Genomic DNA, 17,191 nt, shown 5'->3' with positions numbered 1-17,191 from the left:
TTTCATTAAATCATCGATGGGTTTTTCGGAAAGAACGGTAAAATTGCATTAAATGTTTGTTATAAACATGCACAGCCGTTATTCATACTAGCGGAGGTGAGATTGTTGTTAACAAGTAATCGACGCGGATTGAACAACGGAACGACTCGGAAATCTAACTGCGTGTTTGTATTAAAATGCACCGTTTAATTAAAAGGGATAGTGAAAACACGTCTTATTAATATTAGTTAAAGATGTAACAGGTGGAAACCGCTTGACGTGTTGAGGTGCATCGGTACTTGCTCTTTTGCCCTAACCTGGTGCAGTTTAAGAAATTCTCTTTAGTTTAATATTACCGCTTGATTTCTGCTGGTTCCACGGAGACTTCAAACACCTGGCGAATCTTTCCTGGTGTTGTTTGAAAAAAAGCGCGCAGAGTTCCGTCAGGAGTATAATACTGTAGATAATTTTAATGTTTTACTAATTCGGCAGCGGGTCTGGTGTGTTTGGCTACAGGCTCGGTGACGCGAGCTGAATGATCAGAACAGCGCTGCTTCGCTCGATGTGTCAGAGCGAAGGGTCTCTCATAGGTGGTCACGAAACTTGCGTAAAAGCTCTTTTCATATTGCAAACTGTTGGCTACTTCGCCCGGATTTCCATCAGGGGAGGATGTTGTCCGCTCTCCTCTCGGCAAAGATGCATCCTATCTAATAAAAAGACTTTGAAATGCGGGAAGAAGAGCGTGTCTGTGCAAGGTGTCGTGCAGCCGCTGATCTGGAGAATCAGAAGCTCACTGCTGAAAGAAGATGAAAATGCTCAGTAACAATCCAGCTCTTACTTCTTGGGATTTATTCAGGGACCAACAAAGCATTCTGCGAACAAATAATTGACAAATGTTTTTGAGGTCGGGCGCTACAATAATGTGGAGCCCTGTAATGTCTGTGAAGAAGTTACTAACGATAAGGTAAGTGGTGCTGGACGATTCCTTGAGGCGGCCACGCATGTGTACGGGACTGCACAAAGACATCCACGATGGACAGTAACTTTAATCTGACAGCGTGGGAGAACGGGAGCACGGGTGCAAACCTCGTTAAAAAATATCCCTTCACCATCTTCAGCATCCTCATTGTGACTTTGTTGGTCATCTTGATTATTGCTACTTTTCTGTGGAACCTGTTGGTGCTGGTTACAATCCTGAGGGTGAAGACTTTCCACCGGGTGCCTCACAACCTTGTGGCCTCCATGGCGGTGTCCGACGTCATGGTGGCGGCCCTGGTGATGCCCCTCAGCCTCGTCAACGAGCTCTCGGGCAGGAGATGGCGGCTGGGCCGGCTGCTGTGCGACGTGTGGGTTTCCTTCGACGTGCTCTGCTGCACGGCCAGCATCTGGAACGTGACCGCTATCGCCCTGGACAGGTACTGGTCCATCACCAGGCACCTGGAATACACCCTGAAGACAAGGAAGAAAATCTCCAACGTCATGATAGCCCTGACGTGGCTCCTGTCAGCGGTGATTTCTCTGTCCCCCCTCTTTGGGTGGGGAGAGACGTACACGGCCGACGACGAAAGCTGTCAGGTGAGCCAGGAGCCTTCCTATGCGATCTTCTCCACTTGCGGGGCGTTTTACCTGCCCCTCTCGGTGGTGCTCTTCGTGTACTGGAAGATTTACAAAGCGGCGAAATTCAGGATTGGGAGCCGCAAGAGGAACGCCGTCATGCCTTTGGCTGGTGTGGTTCAGGTAAGAGACTATACCAGGATTGTGTGTCCTGTCCTTACACGTCCCTGCGGAGCCGTACCCAGTCGCGGTTAACATTACGTGTTGGAAAGAAGCACAAGAACGAATGCCATCCCAAGCTTGTTAAATCAGTCTTGTTTAGCGTGGGGCCCGAAAAGAATTTGCTCATTTGTAGGCAGATGTAAACATTATCCATCTATCCTTTCTCCTAACCAGTTCGTTCAGTTCAGGGTTGCTGTGGAGCCTTTTCTGGCAAGTAGCCAGGCAGAGAACCCCCTAGATGGGACACCAGTCCATCACAGGGACACACAGACACAAACACACACACACACTCTCTCACACCAGAAGCCGTTTAAATGACCAGCCTGGTTTTGGACTGTGGGAGGAAGCCAGAGCACCCAGAGGGGACCCACTCAAACAAGGAGAGAACACCACAGCTCTGGAGTTGAACCCCAGCGTGCCACCCAATGGCAAGCATTAAATGACAGTAGATACGGATTCAATTTTTGTGTCAAAAGGAAAAAGGCAAACACTTTCCATCTAGTCGGATGCTAAATGTGTACTGTTCTCGTCACAGAATCAGTTATCTAAGGCAGACCCACTCAGTAAATAATGGATATCAATTTGCCATTAGAACAGAACTCCTGTAGGCTGATTGACTCAGCACGTGATGGTATTTATAAAATGTGTTTACCATTATAAACAGTTGATCTATCTGATGCTTTTTTTCTGTTACAGCCATAGTGATGCAAAGTAAAGACACTGTTTCAGATGGGTGTGACAAATTCAGTCAGTCTGAAGTAAAGCACATAGTTGTTTTTTTAACAAGAATACCTTAAATATGCAGAGCTTAATTGAGTTAATTACAATGATAGCCCACTAATGCAATATATAAAGCACCTCAAAGCAGGCAAAAGTCTAGTATACTGTATATATACAAGAACATGTACAGTAGCATAATGATAATGTAATTACTGTAAAGTAATTACAGATTCTAATCTGACTGTAATGCTCATGCATACAAGTATGCAGATACAGGGTAAACTGTTGGATTAACTACATTAAGGTGTGTGATGGGCAACATACAAAGGAAAATGCATTGCTCATTTGTGGTTTTCAGTTCTCACAAAGTGGTTCCATTATTTAATGATCTTCTAGAGGCTGAAGAAAACCTCAGTGGTTGTCAGTGTCAGTGTGGGAGTGATCCAGCAAAATCCCACTTCCCGGAGCTTCGGCGTGAAAAATGCTGAGCTGGGTAGACTTAACATTTCCCAACCCTAACATAGTGTTAACCTGGTATCCTTGAACATATTTCTGCGGCTTTAGATAAAAGCACTCTTTGAATTTGACCCTCTCCCCTCCATCCCATTTCCTCCTCCTCTGTTTTTTTTCCCAAAAAATAGAAGTAAATCATTTGCCCTTTACATTTCACGCTTGATATCATTCAGCCATGCGTTCAGCTACCAGAGGGCTTTCCATTTTAAGCTCTCATCAAAGTGAAGTATTTCTGCCTTACATGACTTTGTGCTTCATATTGGGCACACTCCTGTGAGTGCTTGTCATTAAATTGTCTGGCTTCTCACAGCCTCTTTCAATGATATGTTTAAGGGTGATCAGGCATGTCTGGAGAACCATAACAGACCTTCATATCCACACAGCAGAGTCCCCATAGCAACAAGTCAATGAAATGGGTATAAAGCATTTTACACTTTAATTCTAGTTATGGGTATTGCATCCACAAAGGTCATTATATTCATATTTAATTATGCAATGGTACAACATTTTGTGTATTTTAACGTTATCATCTAGTATCTGAACAGTATCTGTTCTTTTATTTATTTACTTGCTAAAAATGCCTCTTTCACACCTACACAACTACTGTAAAAAGTGTCCGTGCGTCCTTTCAAATTAACTAGATTAAGCCGCACAGTGTATTAATAGGCACACAGAGAAAGCTAAAAAAAAAAGAATATAAGGTTGAGAAATTAGAAAAGGCTACTGTATTTGTTCCATCTAGGCCATTTGTTAGTAAATAGCTAATTAATCTGAGGAAGCCATTTCTTAAAAGAAGCCAGGGTAGCTTATAAAAGATTCCTTTGTGTAAAAAAGCACTTCCCCCCTAGCTTCAGTTGTTGTCCTCTGGGTCATGTTTTGCCGTTTACTCTGAAGTACTCCACTGGGCTGACTGTGACGATGCCTTTGAGGATACTGAATGCTTGAATCAGCACTCATAGTTTTCTCTGTTCAAGGTTCAAAAGATACAGTTCTTTTTGAGGATGCACCTGACTGCTCATCTCTGTTCTGTACAGACTCCAGAGCAGGAATATTTTTGTACTGGGGTGACCACACTTCTGCACAATAGTCTAAGTGAGCTCTCAGTTTTACATCATACAATTTTAACATAACATCACTCCATTTCATTTGTCTGCTTCTTTCCCAACATTCCTCTTTCCTTTTCTGCTGCTTCACCTCTCGCCTGGAAAACTCCAAACATATTACATTGTAAACTCTAAAGGCTGTGCTACACCACAATTATGAAACTTTTCTCAAACACAAATACCCATGTTTAAAAATGAACTGTTTACTTTCTGTCATTATTCTGAATGCACTGACACATTTTTCATGCTTTTTGATGGCTAAATTTGATGGCTAAATTTAAGAAAAATATATATAGATTGGACCAGCACATATTAATTTCCATCCTCATCTGTAAAATGATAATAATCTTAAGTATCTTTCAGTCTAAACTGACACATTGGCGGTTTTAATGGGTATCAATACCTTTTTGCACAATAGTTTTTTTTTTTGGTCCATTGTTGTACTCCAGTAGAGCTCTTTTGAAATGGAAATGCTCAGTGATCACAGCATGCTGGAGGTGAGATTATATCCTTTTAGCTGTGCTGGTTAAGATGATAGCATGCTGCTGATGCCAGTTGTGCTCTGGTTCTCTGGAAACTAAGCAGAGGTCTTAAGAACTTCATGCTGAGAAATCCAGCCTTCCTATTGCTCCTTCATCCATGTGCACTGCCAACCATGAAAACATCTCTGCCACCAAGTAGCCTTTCTGTTCTTGTGCCAATTAAAGTCACCACTGTAGACGCAAACAGTGTTTGAATGCCAATCCCATCTTTAAATGGTTCCCTGTGGTCACGACAAAGCTGCGGGAAAAACAGACGTGTCCAATTTCCTTTAACTTTACTTAGAAGGTGCACACTTCTTAAAGAAATCCAATGCATTTGATTCACATTTGGCCAAGGGGAAAATGTTTTAAAAAGCATTGATGTTTCTCACTATCAATACATGAGACTTTTTAGCAAAAGAATTACAATAAAAACATTGTACTGAAAGCAGCTTGTCAACAAATGTTTTTAAAAATTGACTGCCATATACATAATTTAATTACATTAAATGAAGCTACTTCATTATTAGTGTTCTTAAGAGTATAATTTGTAATAATGTGATGCATACAAGGGTTAAGGCCTATTTATGCTGCAGAGCCTACAGGCTTTGAATGGATTGCATAATATCGAGAGTACTGTATGTGGTGTGGAAATGAGGCAGAACTCTGTAGAACAGTTTGTTTTCTGTAGATAAAACATACTTGCTGACAGATGGGGGTGAGGAGAGTGTTCACCTCAGTAAACAAAATCGAAGAGAACTGCAGTGTTAAAAGTCCTTAAAAACAACTGCTGGAGGCTGGGTTAAGGTTAGTCACAATGCCACACACAGGCTGGATTTTTAATTCTGTCCCGCAACCCCAAAATACCGCTTCCCTAACACTCCCTCCCTCCCTCTTCCTGGCGGCAAGGTGAAGGAGGCCTCTCGTGAGCCCCAGATGGTGTTCACGGCGCGTCACGCCGCCATCACCTTCCAGCCGGATGGCGAGAGCTGGCGGGAGCAGAAGGAGAGGAAGGCCGCCCTGATGGTGGGGATCCTGATTGGGGTCTTCGTGCTCTGCTGGATCCCCTTCTTCATCACCGAGCTCGTCGGCCCGCTGTGCTCCTGCAGCGTGCCGCCCACCTGGAAAAGCATCTTCCTGTGGCTCGGCTACTCCAACTCCTTCTTCAACCCCCTCATCTACACAGCCTTCAACAAGAACTACAACAACGCCTTCAGGAACCTGTTCTCCAAGCAGAGGTGAAGCCCTGCTGCCACTGGGCAGCGCCCAGTCCACGAAGGCCCACAGCATGAGGTAGATACTCAAAGCACAGGCAACAGCAGAGGTAGACGATATCAGTCTTGCTCCACGGCTCTATTACACCTGGTTTCCATGAACAGTCTGGATGCTGGGGTGGACAGTCCTGTGTCCAGTAGAATTGCTCACAGCGAGGCTGGAAGAACAGTGTATGAGTCCAGGGAACATGAGGAATGTGATCAGGATCTTTCAGCTCCCTCGGTCTTATTAATAATTGAATTCTAGATTGAAGTAGAAGAGTGTCCTTTTTTTATTTCACACAAATCAAACTAAACCTGTACAGGTCTTTGCTAGATAACTGGCAAGTCAACATAAGATACAAGGTTCAAATCGCATTTTGATCTCAGAGTCCATAGTTATACAATGAATGGCTGTGTAGGATACAAACATTAAAAATACATTTAGTTTTGTTACAAAGTTGAAAGCAATTGGTTATATAAATATGATCACTTGTAACAGGTTAAGCCTATTCCTACTAGCCAGTTATTGGAACATTTCCTTTGTACTGAAGTTTTTTTTTTGCATGAATTCTTGAAAAAAGTTCTCACAGTGTGTTAATCACACAATCTGTAAATTGTTAACGATGATCCCTGGTTTGGCTTGTCAGATAAATCATCATCCTTACCAAAGGAATATTTCAAGGCGTGCCCATGCCCCATTATGTCAGTCACTGCACGGTCTTCACAAATACTGATTTGCGACAGCACTGAAGGATTAAATGCCATGCTTTTAGAAATTAAATTAACTGGAATTTATTTGGAGAAAATTATGCTGACAGTTAACAATAACATTTTCCTTGGCTGTTTTTCCACTAAAACAAAAGCTATTAGCTAGTACAACCTAACTGTACTCTTATAGTAACATGAATGTTCCACAATACAGTGTAAATGAACATACTGTATAAACAAAGCATTTATTGTGCCAACACTGATGAGGAGGAACTGGGAAGTCTGCCTTTTAAATGCCTGAATCTTTAAATAGATTGCAATGTGGAGGCTGCAACATGCTTGAAAAAGCCAATGCAAGGAAAAGAACACTGTCCTACAATGACTAACATTATCCCACTTTTTTATTTTCATTGTATATTCACCACTTTTCGCAGATGTTGTGTAAAAATAGAAAACGACACTTATTGTGCACTGGAAAAATGATTTCTGTGCATTTTATGCTTACCTGATTCAGACAGACAATTGTACAAATTCCGTCATAAAAAAATGGCATATTTTGTCTTTGGTGTTTACTGTAAATACTGTATGTATTTTATGTTCAGGTGGGGAGCTGCGTCAGCATGCATAGGCTGCAAAGGAACAAGTAATAGGTTTGTTCCATGCTGAAAAAAAGAAGAAAGAAAACAAGAAGAAAAAGGCTCCACGGCCGAAACGTTATGTTTTCTTTCTTCTTTTTTTCAGCATGGAATAAACCTATTACTTCCTTATATTTTATGTTGCTTCTAAAGTATATTTTGTAAAGGACTCCAAACACATGAAAAATTGTTACATATTGCCTTTGTTTCTCACATAGTCAGTTTCTATACATATACAAGGATTAAAAAATACACACATTACAACCTGAAGGGTCAGGATCGTTATCCTATCTGGTAAATGGTAAGAGTCGATAAATCATTCATTACCGAACTGGCTGAAGTAAGAGATGGATTTTTCAAGCCCACTTCTCAAGATTCTTACTGCCATGGTCTTTGCTATAACTAATGACATTTGAGAAAAGATGCAACATAATATTAAGTATGTTAATAAAGCTGAACTGGCTAGACAGAGAAAGCTAATTACCTGTAATTGCAATGAAGGGCTTGGTGAACATGAAATGAGTATTCTGATGACAGCTGAGGTTACAGGGAGCCAGCTTTAACACGACCAAATGATTAGTTACTTTGGAACTGAAAGACACCATGAGCTTAAGGCGGGGGTGGACTTCTGGTAGTTTTTTTTATCAAGGACGACAGGACAGAACTGTCTGGTACTTGCACACTTCCATACTGAGCTAGTAAATTGCTTCTAAACTGGCATCTAAAAACACTTTGTCCCTGCACCCCTTGTATTTAAAAAAAAATCAGGGCAGAGTTAAAACATTGTAAAATGGGCAGAAAGACCTGTTTGATACATTTTAGACACTCTATTTCAAGAACATCCCACGATGCCTACGAGCAGTAGAGATGCAGTAGCTCATAGTTGCTCTGCAATTTTCCATGACCAGGAAAGCACATATACAAGAAGGTGGCAGAAGCTGCAGTAAGACTTTTGATAGTGTGCGTAACTTAATACGTTTAATAATGCTAGCTAATTAATGGGAACAAAACTCGCATGAGTTTATGATGAACAGTAATCATTGTAGTTATTATTGAGGCATATTGTTTTCCTGATTGGTTTGATAGGGATCAGTAGTTAACACTATTCACCCAGTTTAACCAGATACTAAAACTACAGAGGAAAAAGAGCACCACACTATGTTGATTTGTGCTTACTTTTGGCAGCCTGGGGCTGAAAGTTGAGTTTCTTTGTTTATACTGAAAATCTAATGTGATTCTGGTTTGTTAAAATATGTAAAACCCTCAAAACCTCTATGCTTCATATTTAACTGAATTATTAAATCAGTTATTCCATCTTTGTTCGCAAGCCTTAAATGCCAACCGAGCTTTCAACAACTGTCTTCATAAAAAGAAAAGATAAACTGACAAATTTAAATTTCTATTAAGATTTTAACTTTATGTAAACTGATCCAACACTAGCATAAAACAAGCCAACCCTACATCTTTGCGTTACAGAACACAGGAAATGGCAGGAAAATAAAAAAAGAGAACTGTGCTCCATCTCCTGAATTCCCTAAAAGAAATGAAAAATACTGGTATAAAATGACAGCAATATAATAGGAAAAAAAGCTGTAGCTGTTTCAAACTACATGCTAGGAAAACACAGCTTGATATTAAAGGGTCTGCACTTACACTGTTGGGTATAACTGTTGTATACAGTATGTTTCCAGGAGCAGTGGGAAAACCCATGGACAATTTAGGACAAAATATTGTTGGGGGGTATTAAGTATTAAGGTACTTGAAGACAATCCAATGGGTTTGATCTATTACTTTTAATATTTAATTTATTTTACCAAGACATAAGAAAATAATTGCTTCATTCCCTTGGTAATAACATAGCTCAAATGCAATACGATTCTGGAAATGTGCATTTCAAAACCAAGGATAGCAATCAATGGTTTCATAACTCCGCAATGTACGGAAGACAAAGAAACAATTACACCTGCAACTTGGAGACCAAGGACAGCCATTCATCAGAGAGACGCAGGATGCGAGACCCTGAGGAATAATTGAGATAATTCCAGGATGGCAGTCGATTTCAATATCAAAAGAACCAGCCTTGTTTTTTTTTTTCTAACATTATGCATAATTGTTAGCTCTTGAGGAAAAAAAAGAAGGTGCAATTACTTTCTGTACTCTGCAGATACAAATTGCAAATGTTTGTTCCAGCAGCCATGTTAAAAGCACATCAGAGTGCACCAACGAAGATCACTAACCTGACAGTGTGGGAGGACAGAAGCAGCCAATTAAGCCCACAAGACTTTCAGGATACGTGCGAGACCATCTCCTTGTGTTAAATAATTAAGGGGACACTGCATAAGGGTTGTGCTGGATGTAGATCTCATCTACACATGACTACAGAATTAATTCTCTACAGTTCTCTGTGGTTAAGTTTTTATCTTTCCAGATCTTAAAAGTAAATTTTAACCTGAACGTCAAAAAAATAAAGGATGGATTTGTAAATTGTACAGTTAAGCCCCCTAGGTAAAGCCAAAAGTACACTTTTATAGTCTGTTTCTTAACAGGTCAGTGACTCAGCTAATTTTATGATCTTCCTTCGTTTCACTACAGACATGGACAATGTTGTAATCTTTTTTTTTTCCTGCTCCTGCTCTTAATTTATTTATAGTAATCAGGAAGGAAAAACAGGCAACGATTCAGTGTCCTGGTAGAAAATGCACGGAAAATTGTTAGGTTCTTTTTATTATTACAAAGCTGCAGACATGCCATAAAAATCCCACACTGATTTATTGCGTTTATGATGGAAATACACAATTCACCCATACAGCAAACTTCTGTTTTATTGTTCTGCCATCGAATATCAAAGGCGGTACTTCTAAGGGGAAAGGCCCGGCTCAGGTGGTCTGTGCAGCACAGGAAAAGCCCAAATGAATCACAAGCTGAAGTCTTTTGTCTGAACTGGCCTGCTAGAAAAATATCATGAAAAGCAATGAGCACTATTAGAACTGTGATTTAAGTTGCTCACATCAGAGTAAAAGGTCTTAATGATCTTGTTTTTAACAAAATTGATGTATGAGTCACAAAAACAATAGCAATAAAAACTTCATTCAAATCACATAAGCACGACATGCTTTACAATTCAGCCTGTAAATGTACTTTTTTCCACAAAGAAGGCTGTTGTGATTGTGCTTTCAAATGGTTATTTTGTGATGTGAGTGTTTTTTATGTTATGTAAAGCATTTTGACATTATTGTTTTTTAAAGTCGCTACATAGTAAGTATACAAATGTATACAAGGTGCAGTAGTAACAATAATGAATAACTATTAATAACTATTCTTCTAATAATGTTAACCAAACATTTTTTAGGATACAAATGCAGAAGAGAACTGCAGAAAACTCTGAGAAATAACTACTCTTTTACAAAAAACTTAAATCCATGAAGTACAAGATTAAAACAACACATTTGGAAATGTGTTAACACACTTAGGCTAGGTATTACAGTGATAGATTAAATTAAAAAAGGCTCTAATAAGGCTCTTTGAAAGGCATTTGTTTTTTCTGAAGACCCATTGTTTTCTGCAGAAACGTCAATAACAGGCTTAACATGTGTTGTACATCATCGACTCATCTTGGGAACAGAAGAAAAGATAAAGAACAATTTTCCTCCTGCAATTTATTACTGCTTTCCATATACAAACATTTGCAAATAGAATAGTATAGTAAAGAAACTGGAGAGAAGGGATCAGAATAATTTCAACAAATTATAATTACTAGTATTCAGCATTAACATAGAAAAAGGCATACATTGCAGCTTTTAAACATTTAGCATCGTTCCAAAAAAGTGGGAGGTTGTAGTTTACTTTTATTTGCTTGGTTAAATGCATGTTCCCATAATACTGTAAAAATCTGAAATCCATAAAAAGTGAGTGTCTCATGAGCAGCAAGCAGCATAAAGTATTTTCCTTGTGTATAAAGAAGAGAAAATGAAGAACTGGGTTCAATCCTACCCCATCCTGAGCTGCTCTGATTCTGCTCCTTGTTTGCCCCTCTTTTAATTTAACAGTACTTTCATTCTGTATTTACCATTGTGACTAGACAGTTCTGCGTCTGAACCCTAAAGACTGAAGACCGGGAGCTCAAGAATGACAGTCACAGAACGGGTTAAAATTCTAAAAAAAGGCATTACAGCTGTTGACAAACAGTAGGTCTGCTTTTCCTGCACTGCGCAGTTCTGAAAGGCATGAATTTAACATCAAGGATTTCATCTACAAACGTCTGAGGAAAGCTAAAAAAAAGTGCTCTGCATGTACACCAAAGACAAACTATTTTTAAACAATTTTTCCTGTTCCTGTACAGTACAGTATGTAATAAAAAAAGACTTTCCTTATCCTTTTAACTTAGTAATTTAATTTGGCAGAGAAGGCAGAGAAACCGCTAAAACAGACACAATGTAATTCTACTGTGCACATTAGTTCAAATTGTGAAATAAGCTGGCTGTCTTCACTGTACTTTACTGTACTAGTAAAGCAGCCTGGTCTGCTCCATGATTACATTTACCATTTTAATCAGGAAACTAATTCAGCTCAGCCAGAAAATTAACCTAAAGCTAAACAAGAAACCCAATGTGGAAGATGAGATATGTGCTCCTCCGCAACCACCGCGAGGACGCTGTTCCACTCAGCCTGTGCCGAGATCCGATCATGGCCACCCGCGGGGCTGTTCCCTAGACAGCGGAGAACTCCCCTTCATCAAAAGGCAGGCCGGTCCCATCTAACGCAGAAGAATTCGCCACTGTCTGGGCTTCAAAAGGATGACATCACTTCTGTGACATGCTCAGTGCCCTGAGCCCTGTTACATCTCTACTCACTGCTGATGTAGAATTAATTCACCTAGAACTAATATTCATAAGACCTTTTCCTGACATTAAATGCTCTTTGATGTGGGTGAAATTGTAAATGAGGATGAGGTGATATACAACCAAATCAGAAATAATAATAATTGTTTAGTGTGCAGAATAAAGTAGAGCTCTTCTGCTTACAAGGACAAGCCCATTGTACGTGAGAATGCTGCTCAGCTGTAGTGCCTAGGACACACCCTTCGCTCGCAGCTTCGAGAGCAACATTTCATTCTTTCGGCACTCCTGTGGACAAAACACAAAACAAACAGTGTGAGAAAAAGTGTTCTTGCAATCTTCAGCTTGAATAAGGAAATATCAGAAACAAAATGCCACACATACTGTACATACAGCTGTGAGAATTCTACTTGTGGACTACTATTAACTGCTTGTGGATTCAAGAATCCTGGATGCCTGATATTTTGTTTAAAAGACAAACATCTATTTCATATTATAAGAAAAATATAAAAAGCCGAGAGGGAGTGAAAGAGATGCAGGTGTGAAAGGTTTAGGAATTGTACACTCTGCAAAGGAAAAACTCCAATACAATTTAATGTCAATCTTGAAACAAAATATTCATTCTAAATATCACTTTACACCTATTGAATACATGTGCTGAAAAAGGCCTACAGTGCCTACAACTTTTGAAATTCTGCAGCCTGCCTAGTTTGTTACAATCATTATTTGGCCATATTACTGGTAAATCAATATAGCTGTAAGCAATAATTAAAACACATTTTTGCTCACTCCTGTCATGAAGGTAAGTGTCCAATGAAACAAAAAAACAATAAATATCTTTCAACACTTCAAAAGCAGCTGCAGTAATTTTGGTTATTTGTGGTGTGGTATAGTTGAACATTTTCCTGTCTCCAGCCATTAAATGCATGTCAGAATACTACAGAAAATACTTCATTTTAAAAGAGAAAAAATAATTATAAACACTGCCTGATTCCGCTCTTACAACAAAAGCTCTGTAACTGCCCTGTCAATAGTATAAAAATGTTAGGCAGAAAAAGTTAAGATTAAACAGTATTGGAACAGTTTCTATTTTACATAACTAAACCACTGAAGACAGCCTTCAAATGAAGCATCTGACGAATGCTTTGTAATTAATAAAGTCTAAAAAGTTTGCCATTGCGAATCTTCATAAAGCCATTTACTATAGTAGCTTTACAATAGTGTTCTTTGCTTCTTTGATGCATATGTCATTACCATTTTAAGATTATATTTCTGCATTCACAACTACAGTACAGTACATATCAGTTATGATTCTACAGCTCAACTAAATTAACTCAGTGGTATGTAATATTGTAAGGAATCCATAAACTAAACTCATTTTTCTGCTATTATTGTTTATTTCACTAAGGATCTGTACTGCAAATACTTAGGCTAAGGAATATTTCAGATTAACAAAGAGCCACTGACTTTGAATTGGTCATGATTATGAGCCCTTCAAAAATATTCAAATTTTACATGTGATTAAGCTTTAACACTTTTATTAGCTATTGTCTTCACTCCCATGAAATCATAATCATAAAATAGGAAAAGGGACACTGAAGTAGCCTGGCCTATAATTTCAATCAAAGTCTTACCTCTTTAAAGTCTTTCACAGTCTTGAAGTACAGCCTTTGTTTCTCTAATAATTCCAGATACTCATCGTTCAACTGATCTCTCCTCATTTTGTTTTCTTGCTTCTTTTTCTCCATCTGAAAGCACAAAGTTTTAACAGATTAACTGCAACAGGAGCTCCAAACAATCCACTGGATCTTCATCAGAAGAACATATACTGTACAAACACTTGTTTCATTCGGCCCATCTGACTTGTTTGGTAATCCAGCTCATTCTGTGCGTTAAAAACTAGGTAACTAGGCTGGGTAGCCTGTTCCCAACTTCACCTTTTTGAAAAGTATTGCCTTGGTTTTCATTTTTAAATAGACTTTCCCACAGTCTGTGGCTTGTTGTAAGAGGATTTTAAGAGTCTCTGAAGATAAAAACTTCCACATATCAAGGTCTCACTAAACGTGCAATCAACATGGTCTAATTTAAACCATTTTCCACATTTCTTTCACTGAACAGACATGCCTGTTTACACACCTCAGTGAACATCTGTATGCATAAGAAATGATCTCGGGCTGCAATCTCTGTATTTATTATTGATTTTTTTTTATTAAAGTGAACATACAATGATTGAAGTGGTATTCTACAAGCAAAAGTAACATTCTACTTTCTAGTTTGTGAAAATATCTATCTGGGATTTATTTTATGTCTGTTTTCAATTTTTTATATTTTTGTTACTCGAACTAAACCACGTCAAACCTGACTTAAAATTAAATAGATACTGTTGAATGGTATTAAAAGCCCAGCAAACGTTTCAGTCCAAAAATCTATAAAGTTAATCCAAGTCTTTAATCCTTCATCATGTCTTAGGTATCCTTTAACAGGACTGAGTATTTAAGTATCCAGGCATTCATCTCTCACCCGTCTATTTCTGAAAACATCTCTGGTCTAGCAAAACTATCCATCAACAACTGGACAGATTGTAACAGTAAAAGAACAACTTCTCTTTTGATCCCAGATTAGCTCTTGCTCAGGTAAAATTGTTGTCAAGTTTGCATTATGGGTCATTTGTTCTCATCACATCATTGCATGGTGGTAAACCAAATTATAATGTTTTGTTCCTCAGGCTAATTATAGAAAAAAAATGTTAAGTAACATATCCAGCTAGGAGGGCTATCTTTGAAAGAATATCTGTTTTTCTCTCATCGTATACATTTTAAACTCCCCCAATGTACAGTGTGTAGTCTTTAAATAATTCAGCTCATGCTCTTTAAACTATAAAGCAGCATTTGGAACATTGTTGTCAACTCAACCTGAATGAGGAAAAGGTTTTTCTTTCATTTACCTGAATTGTGGAATTTCCTTCCCCTTATGTGTTAGATTTCATAGTAGTAGGTTTAATGTGTGGGGTTTGCTGAAGTCACATAAATTCTAACCACACAGAATGCACAACATGAAAATGCCAAAGAAATGCAGCTTTATTTCAAAATGAGATGGGTGTAATTCGGTTTTCCCTCAGCCTCTTTTTGAGTGGTATTTTTACAAATACAATTGTCTGATGATGTATTTTTTATACACCCATGCATGAACGAACAAGGTGTATTTGGGTCTCCGATCCAGTTCGGATCATTACTCATTTCATCCCCCATTCCGAATTCAAACTTGCAGTGCCCTGCAGCTCAGGAGGTCTGATCATCTGTAGGTGTGCCCCAATCCTGTTTTTTGAGCTACAGGGCTCTTTGAACTGAAGCTGAGGATGTTGCCAAGCTCCTGGAACCTGAAGGGAAGGACTTATCCCAACTGGCCTCTCAATGTGGTATGCAGAGGCAGGATAATCTCCAGCAATTTTCTCTCTCTCTTCCCTGGGATCTGAAAGGTCAAAACTGCTCTCCCTCATGGTTCTAGTCTAAACTTGGACTTGACACAAAAGTCTCCTAATCGCATTATTCACTCTCTAGACAAACTTTTTTTGGGGTAGAAGGCTCCTTAAATATTACTTTGACTCTCACAGACAACTAACAGCATTTACATGCAAAAAAACAATCAATCTAAGCCTACTGAGAAGTTCATCATCAAACTTGGATTATTTATAAATTCTGTCCACAGGCACAACTCAAAACCTTCCAAGCCCTAATATATCCTCTTCATTGCTGGAAGGCATCATTATACATGTATCCATAATGGACAGAAAGAGATAATACACCATAAATCTACAATGAATGCTCTACTAACCATGCTTTACAGCTACATTCTATGTTAAAAACATTATTTTAATTTCCTTGGGCAAAATTTTGACTAATTATCTTCAAATGTTAAATGTTAAACAATTTGTCACATTAGGAATGCCCAGCTGCAGCAAGACCAACTTAATTCATATTATTATTTTGTCAAATTAAGGCAAATATTTTCTAGCACCAGGTTCCAAAAATTGTGTGGCAGACCAACTACCATATGTTGTTTGGGTTTTTTCTGTGGTTAATGTATAATATGAGAATTTGCACACAAAAACATTTTAGCAAATCTTATCTTCAGATCTTAAATATTTATTTCTGATGCAGCTTCACTCTGATGCGACCCATACAAGAACGGCATTGTTTTTAACCAGGTCTTACAAAAGAAATGTAAAGTTCTCTCTCAAATTATGACCTTGACAGCAAAATGAAAACAAATTGTTTTCAAATTGTAATTTCATGATGTCTGAGCAATAAAAAAAATGCACTGCCTTTATACGTGCACCATGTTTTACTGAGGAAAAGAAAAGCTGAGTGACAGATCAAATAAAATTATTTTACGCCACTGAGGCAATTTCTCATTATTTTCAGTATTTCACTGCTGCTGTTAACTGTGTTGTTTTTAATCTGCACATAAACCTCTCCCCCAGCCGTATTCAGTCCCAGGACAATCCCCACCCACATCAACCTGTTCGCTGACCAGTTTATTAAGAACACTGGTGACTGTACATTACAAAAAGATGGGAGATCTGTGGTTCCATTTGATCTAATTATTGCACAACCTTTAATCTCATCATAAGTGAAAGAATCAGATTTAAAGGGGTCACTCTGCAGATTGTGTACCTTTATTTTGTTCTGCTTAATTCCCTCTACAATCTGTTCCATCTGTCGCAGAAACTGTTCTTTAGCTCCAGAAGATGCCATAGCTCTGAAAAACAAAATTCATAATGACATACACTGGGGACCTAAACTAGTGACCCACGCATATTATATGAAATATTATTCACAATCCCAACTATACAGCACCCGTAGGACTTTACGTGCTGAACACAACCAGATGGCTAAATTAACAAAAACAAAATGTGTGAATAACATGATTTTAGTTTTATTCATGAATTCAGGAAATCATACTAAAATTCTAACTTGTGTTTTCAGGGATGGAATGGATTCAAAAGTCTTCAGGCTCACAAACAGATTTATATCATTCTAATACTCACTGCTGGAAGTTGTCGTGAATGGAGTTTAGCAAGTTAACCTAGAGAAAAGAGTATGAATAAGTAAAAAAAAATACTCACTTTAATACTCATTTAATAAA

At 38.5% G+C, this 17,191-nt stretch overlaps 2 protein-coding genes across 10 annotated transcripts in view; one reads left to right on the top strand and one right to left on the bottom strand.

The window, feature by feature from the left end:
• The first annotated feature begins 934 nt into the window (after nt 1-934).
• Nucleotides 935-5,854, top strand: LOC148822377 (5-hydroxytryptamine receptor 5A-like). Of its 2 annotated transcripts, none has more exons than XM_088931172.1 (2): nt 935-1,707; nt 5,522-5,854. In XM_088931172.1, the coding sequence occupies exons 1-2, from the start codon at nt 1,012-1,014 to the stop codon at nt 5,852-5,854; spliced, it is 1,029 nt and encodes a 342-aa protein (XP_088787298.1). In that variant the 5' UTR covers nt 935-1,011. The 2 variants fall into 2 exon arrangements, with proteins under 2 accessions (XP_088787298.1, XP_088787297.1); XM_088931171.1 differs by having other exon boundaries at nt 935-1,716.
• A 2,872-nt stretch (nt 5,855-8,726) lies between these two features.
• Nucleotides 8,727-17,191, bottom strand: part of ccdc93 (CCC complex scaffolding subunit CCDC93) — a 37,092-nt gene continuing 28,627 nt past the window's right edge. For 5 of the 8 annotated variants that reach the window (XM_088929873.1, XM_088929866.1, XM_088929871.1 and 2 more), the window contains 4 exons: nt 17,094-17,131; nt 16,720-16,804; nt 13,681-13,794; nt 10,853-12,334 (listed from right to left, as the gene is read on the bottom strand). In XM_088929873.1, the coding sequence (XP_088785999.1) occupies nt 12,278-12,334; nt 13,681-13,794; nt 16,720-16,804; nt 17,094-17,131 (294 nt within the window). In that variant the 3' untranslated portion in view covers nt 10,853-12,277. Of the gene's footprint in view, nt 8,746-9,970; nt 10,160-10,852; nt 12,335-13,680; nt 13,795-16,719; nt 16,805-17,093; nt 17,132-17,191 lie in introns of those variants that run through there. The other 3 variants (XM_088929868.1, XM_088929867.1, XM_088929874.1) reach the window with 3 other exon arrangements.

Source organism: Atractosteus spatula, chromosome 13, assembly GCF_055471065.1.
Source record: "Atractosteus spatula isolate fAtrSpa1 chromosome 13, fAtrSpa1.hap1, whole genome shotgun sequence".
Taxonomy (NCBI): domain Eukaryota; kingdom Metazoa; phylum Chordata; class Actinopteri; order Semionotiformes; family Lepisosteidae; genus Atractosteus; species Atractosteus spatula.
This window is presented reverse-complemented; position numbering and strand designations above follow the sequence as displayed.

Excerpts from the sequence above, each read along its gene's own strand:
- LOC148822377 (XM_088931171.1), top strand. The coding sequence starts at position 1,012 with ATGGACAGTAACTTTAATCTGACAGCGTGGGAGAACGGGAGCACGGGT. Across the intron at positions 1,717-5,521 it reads CTTTGGCTGGTGTGGTTCAG|GTGAAGGAGGCCTCTCGTGA; the intron begins GTAAGAGACTAT and ends CCTGGCGGCAAG.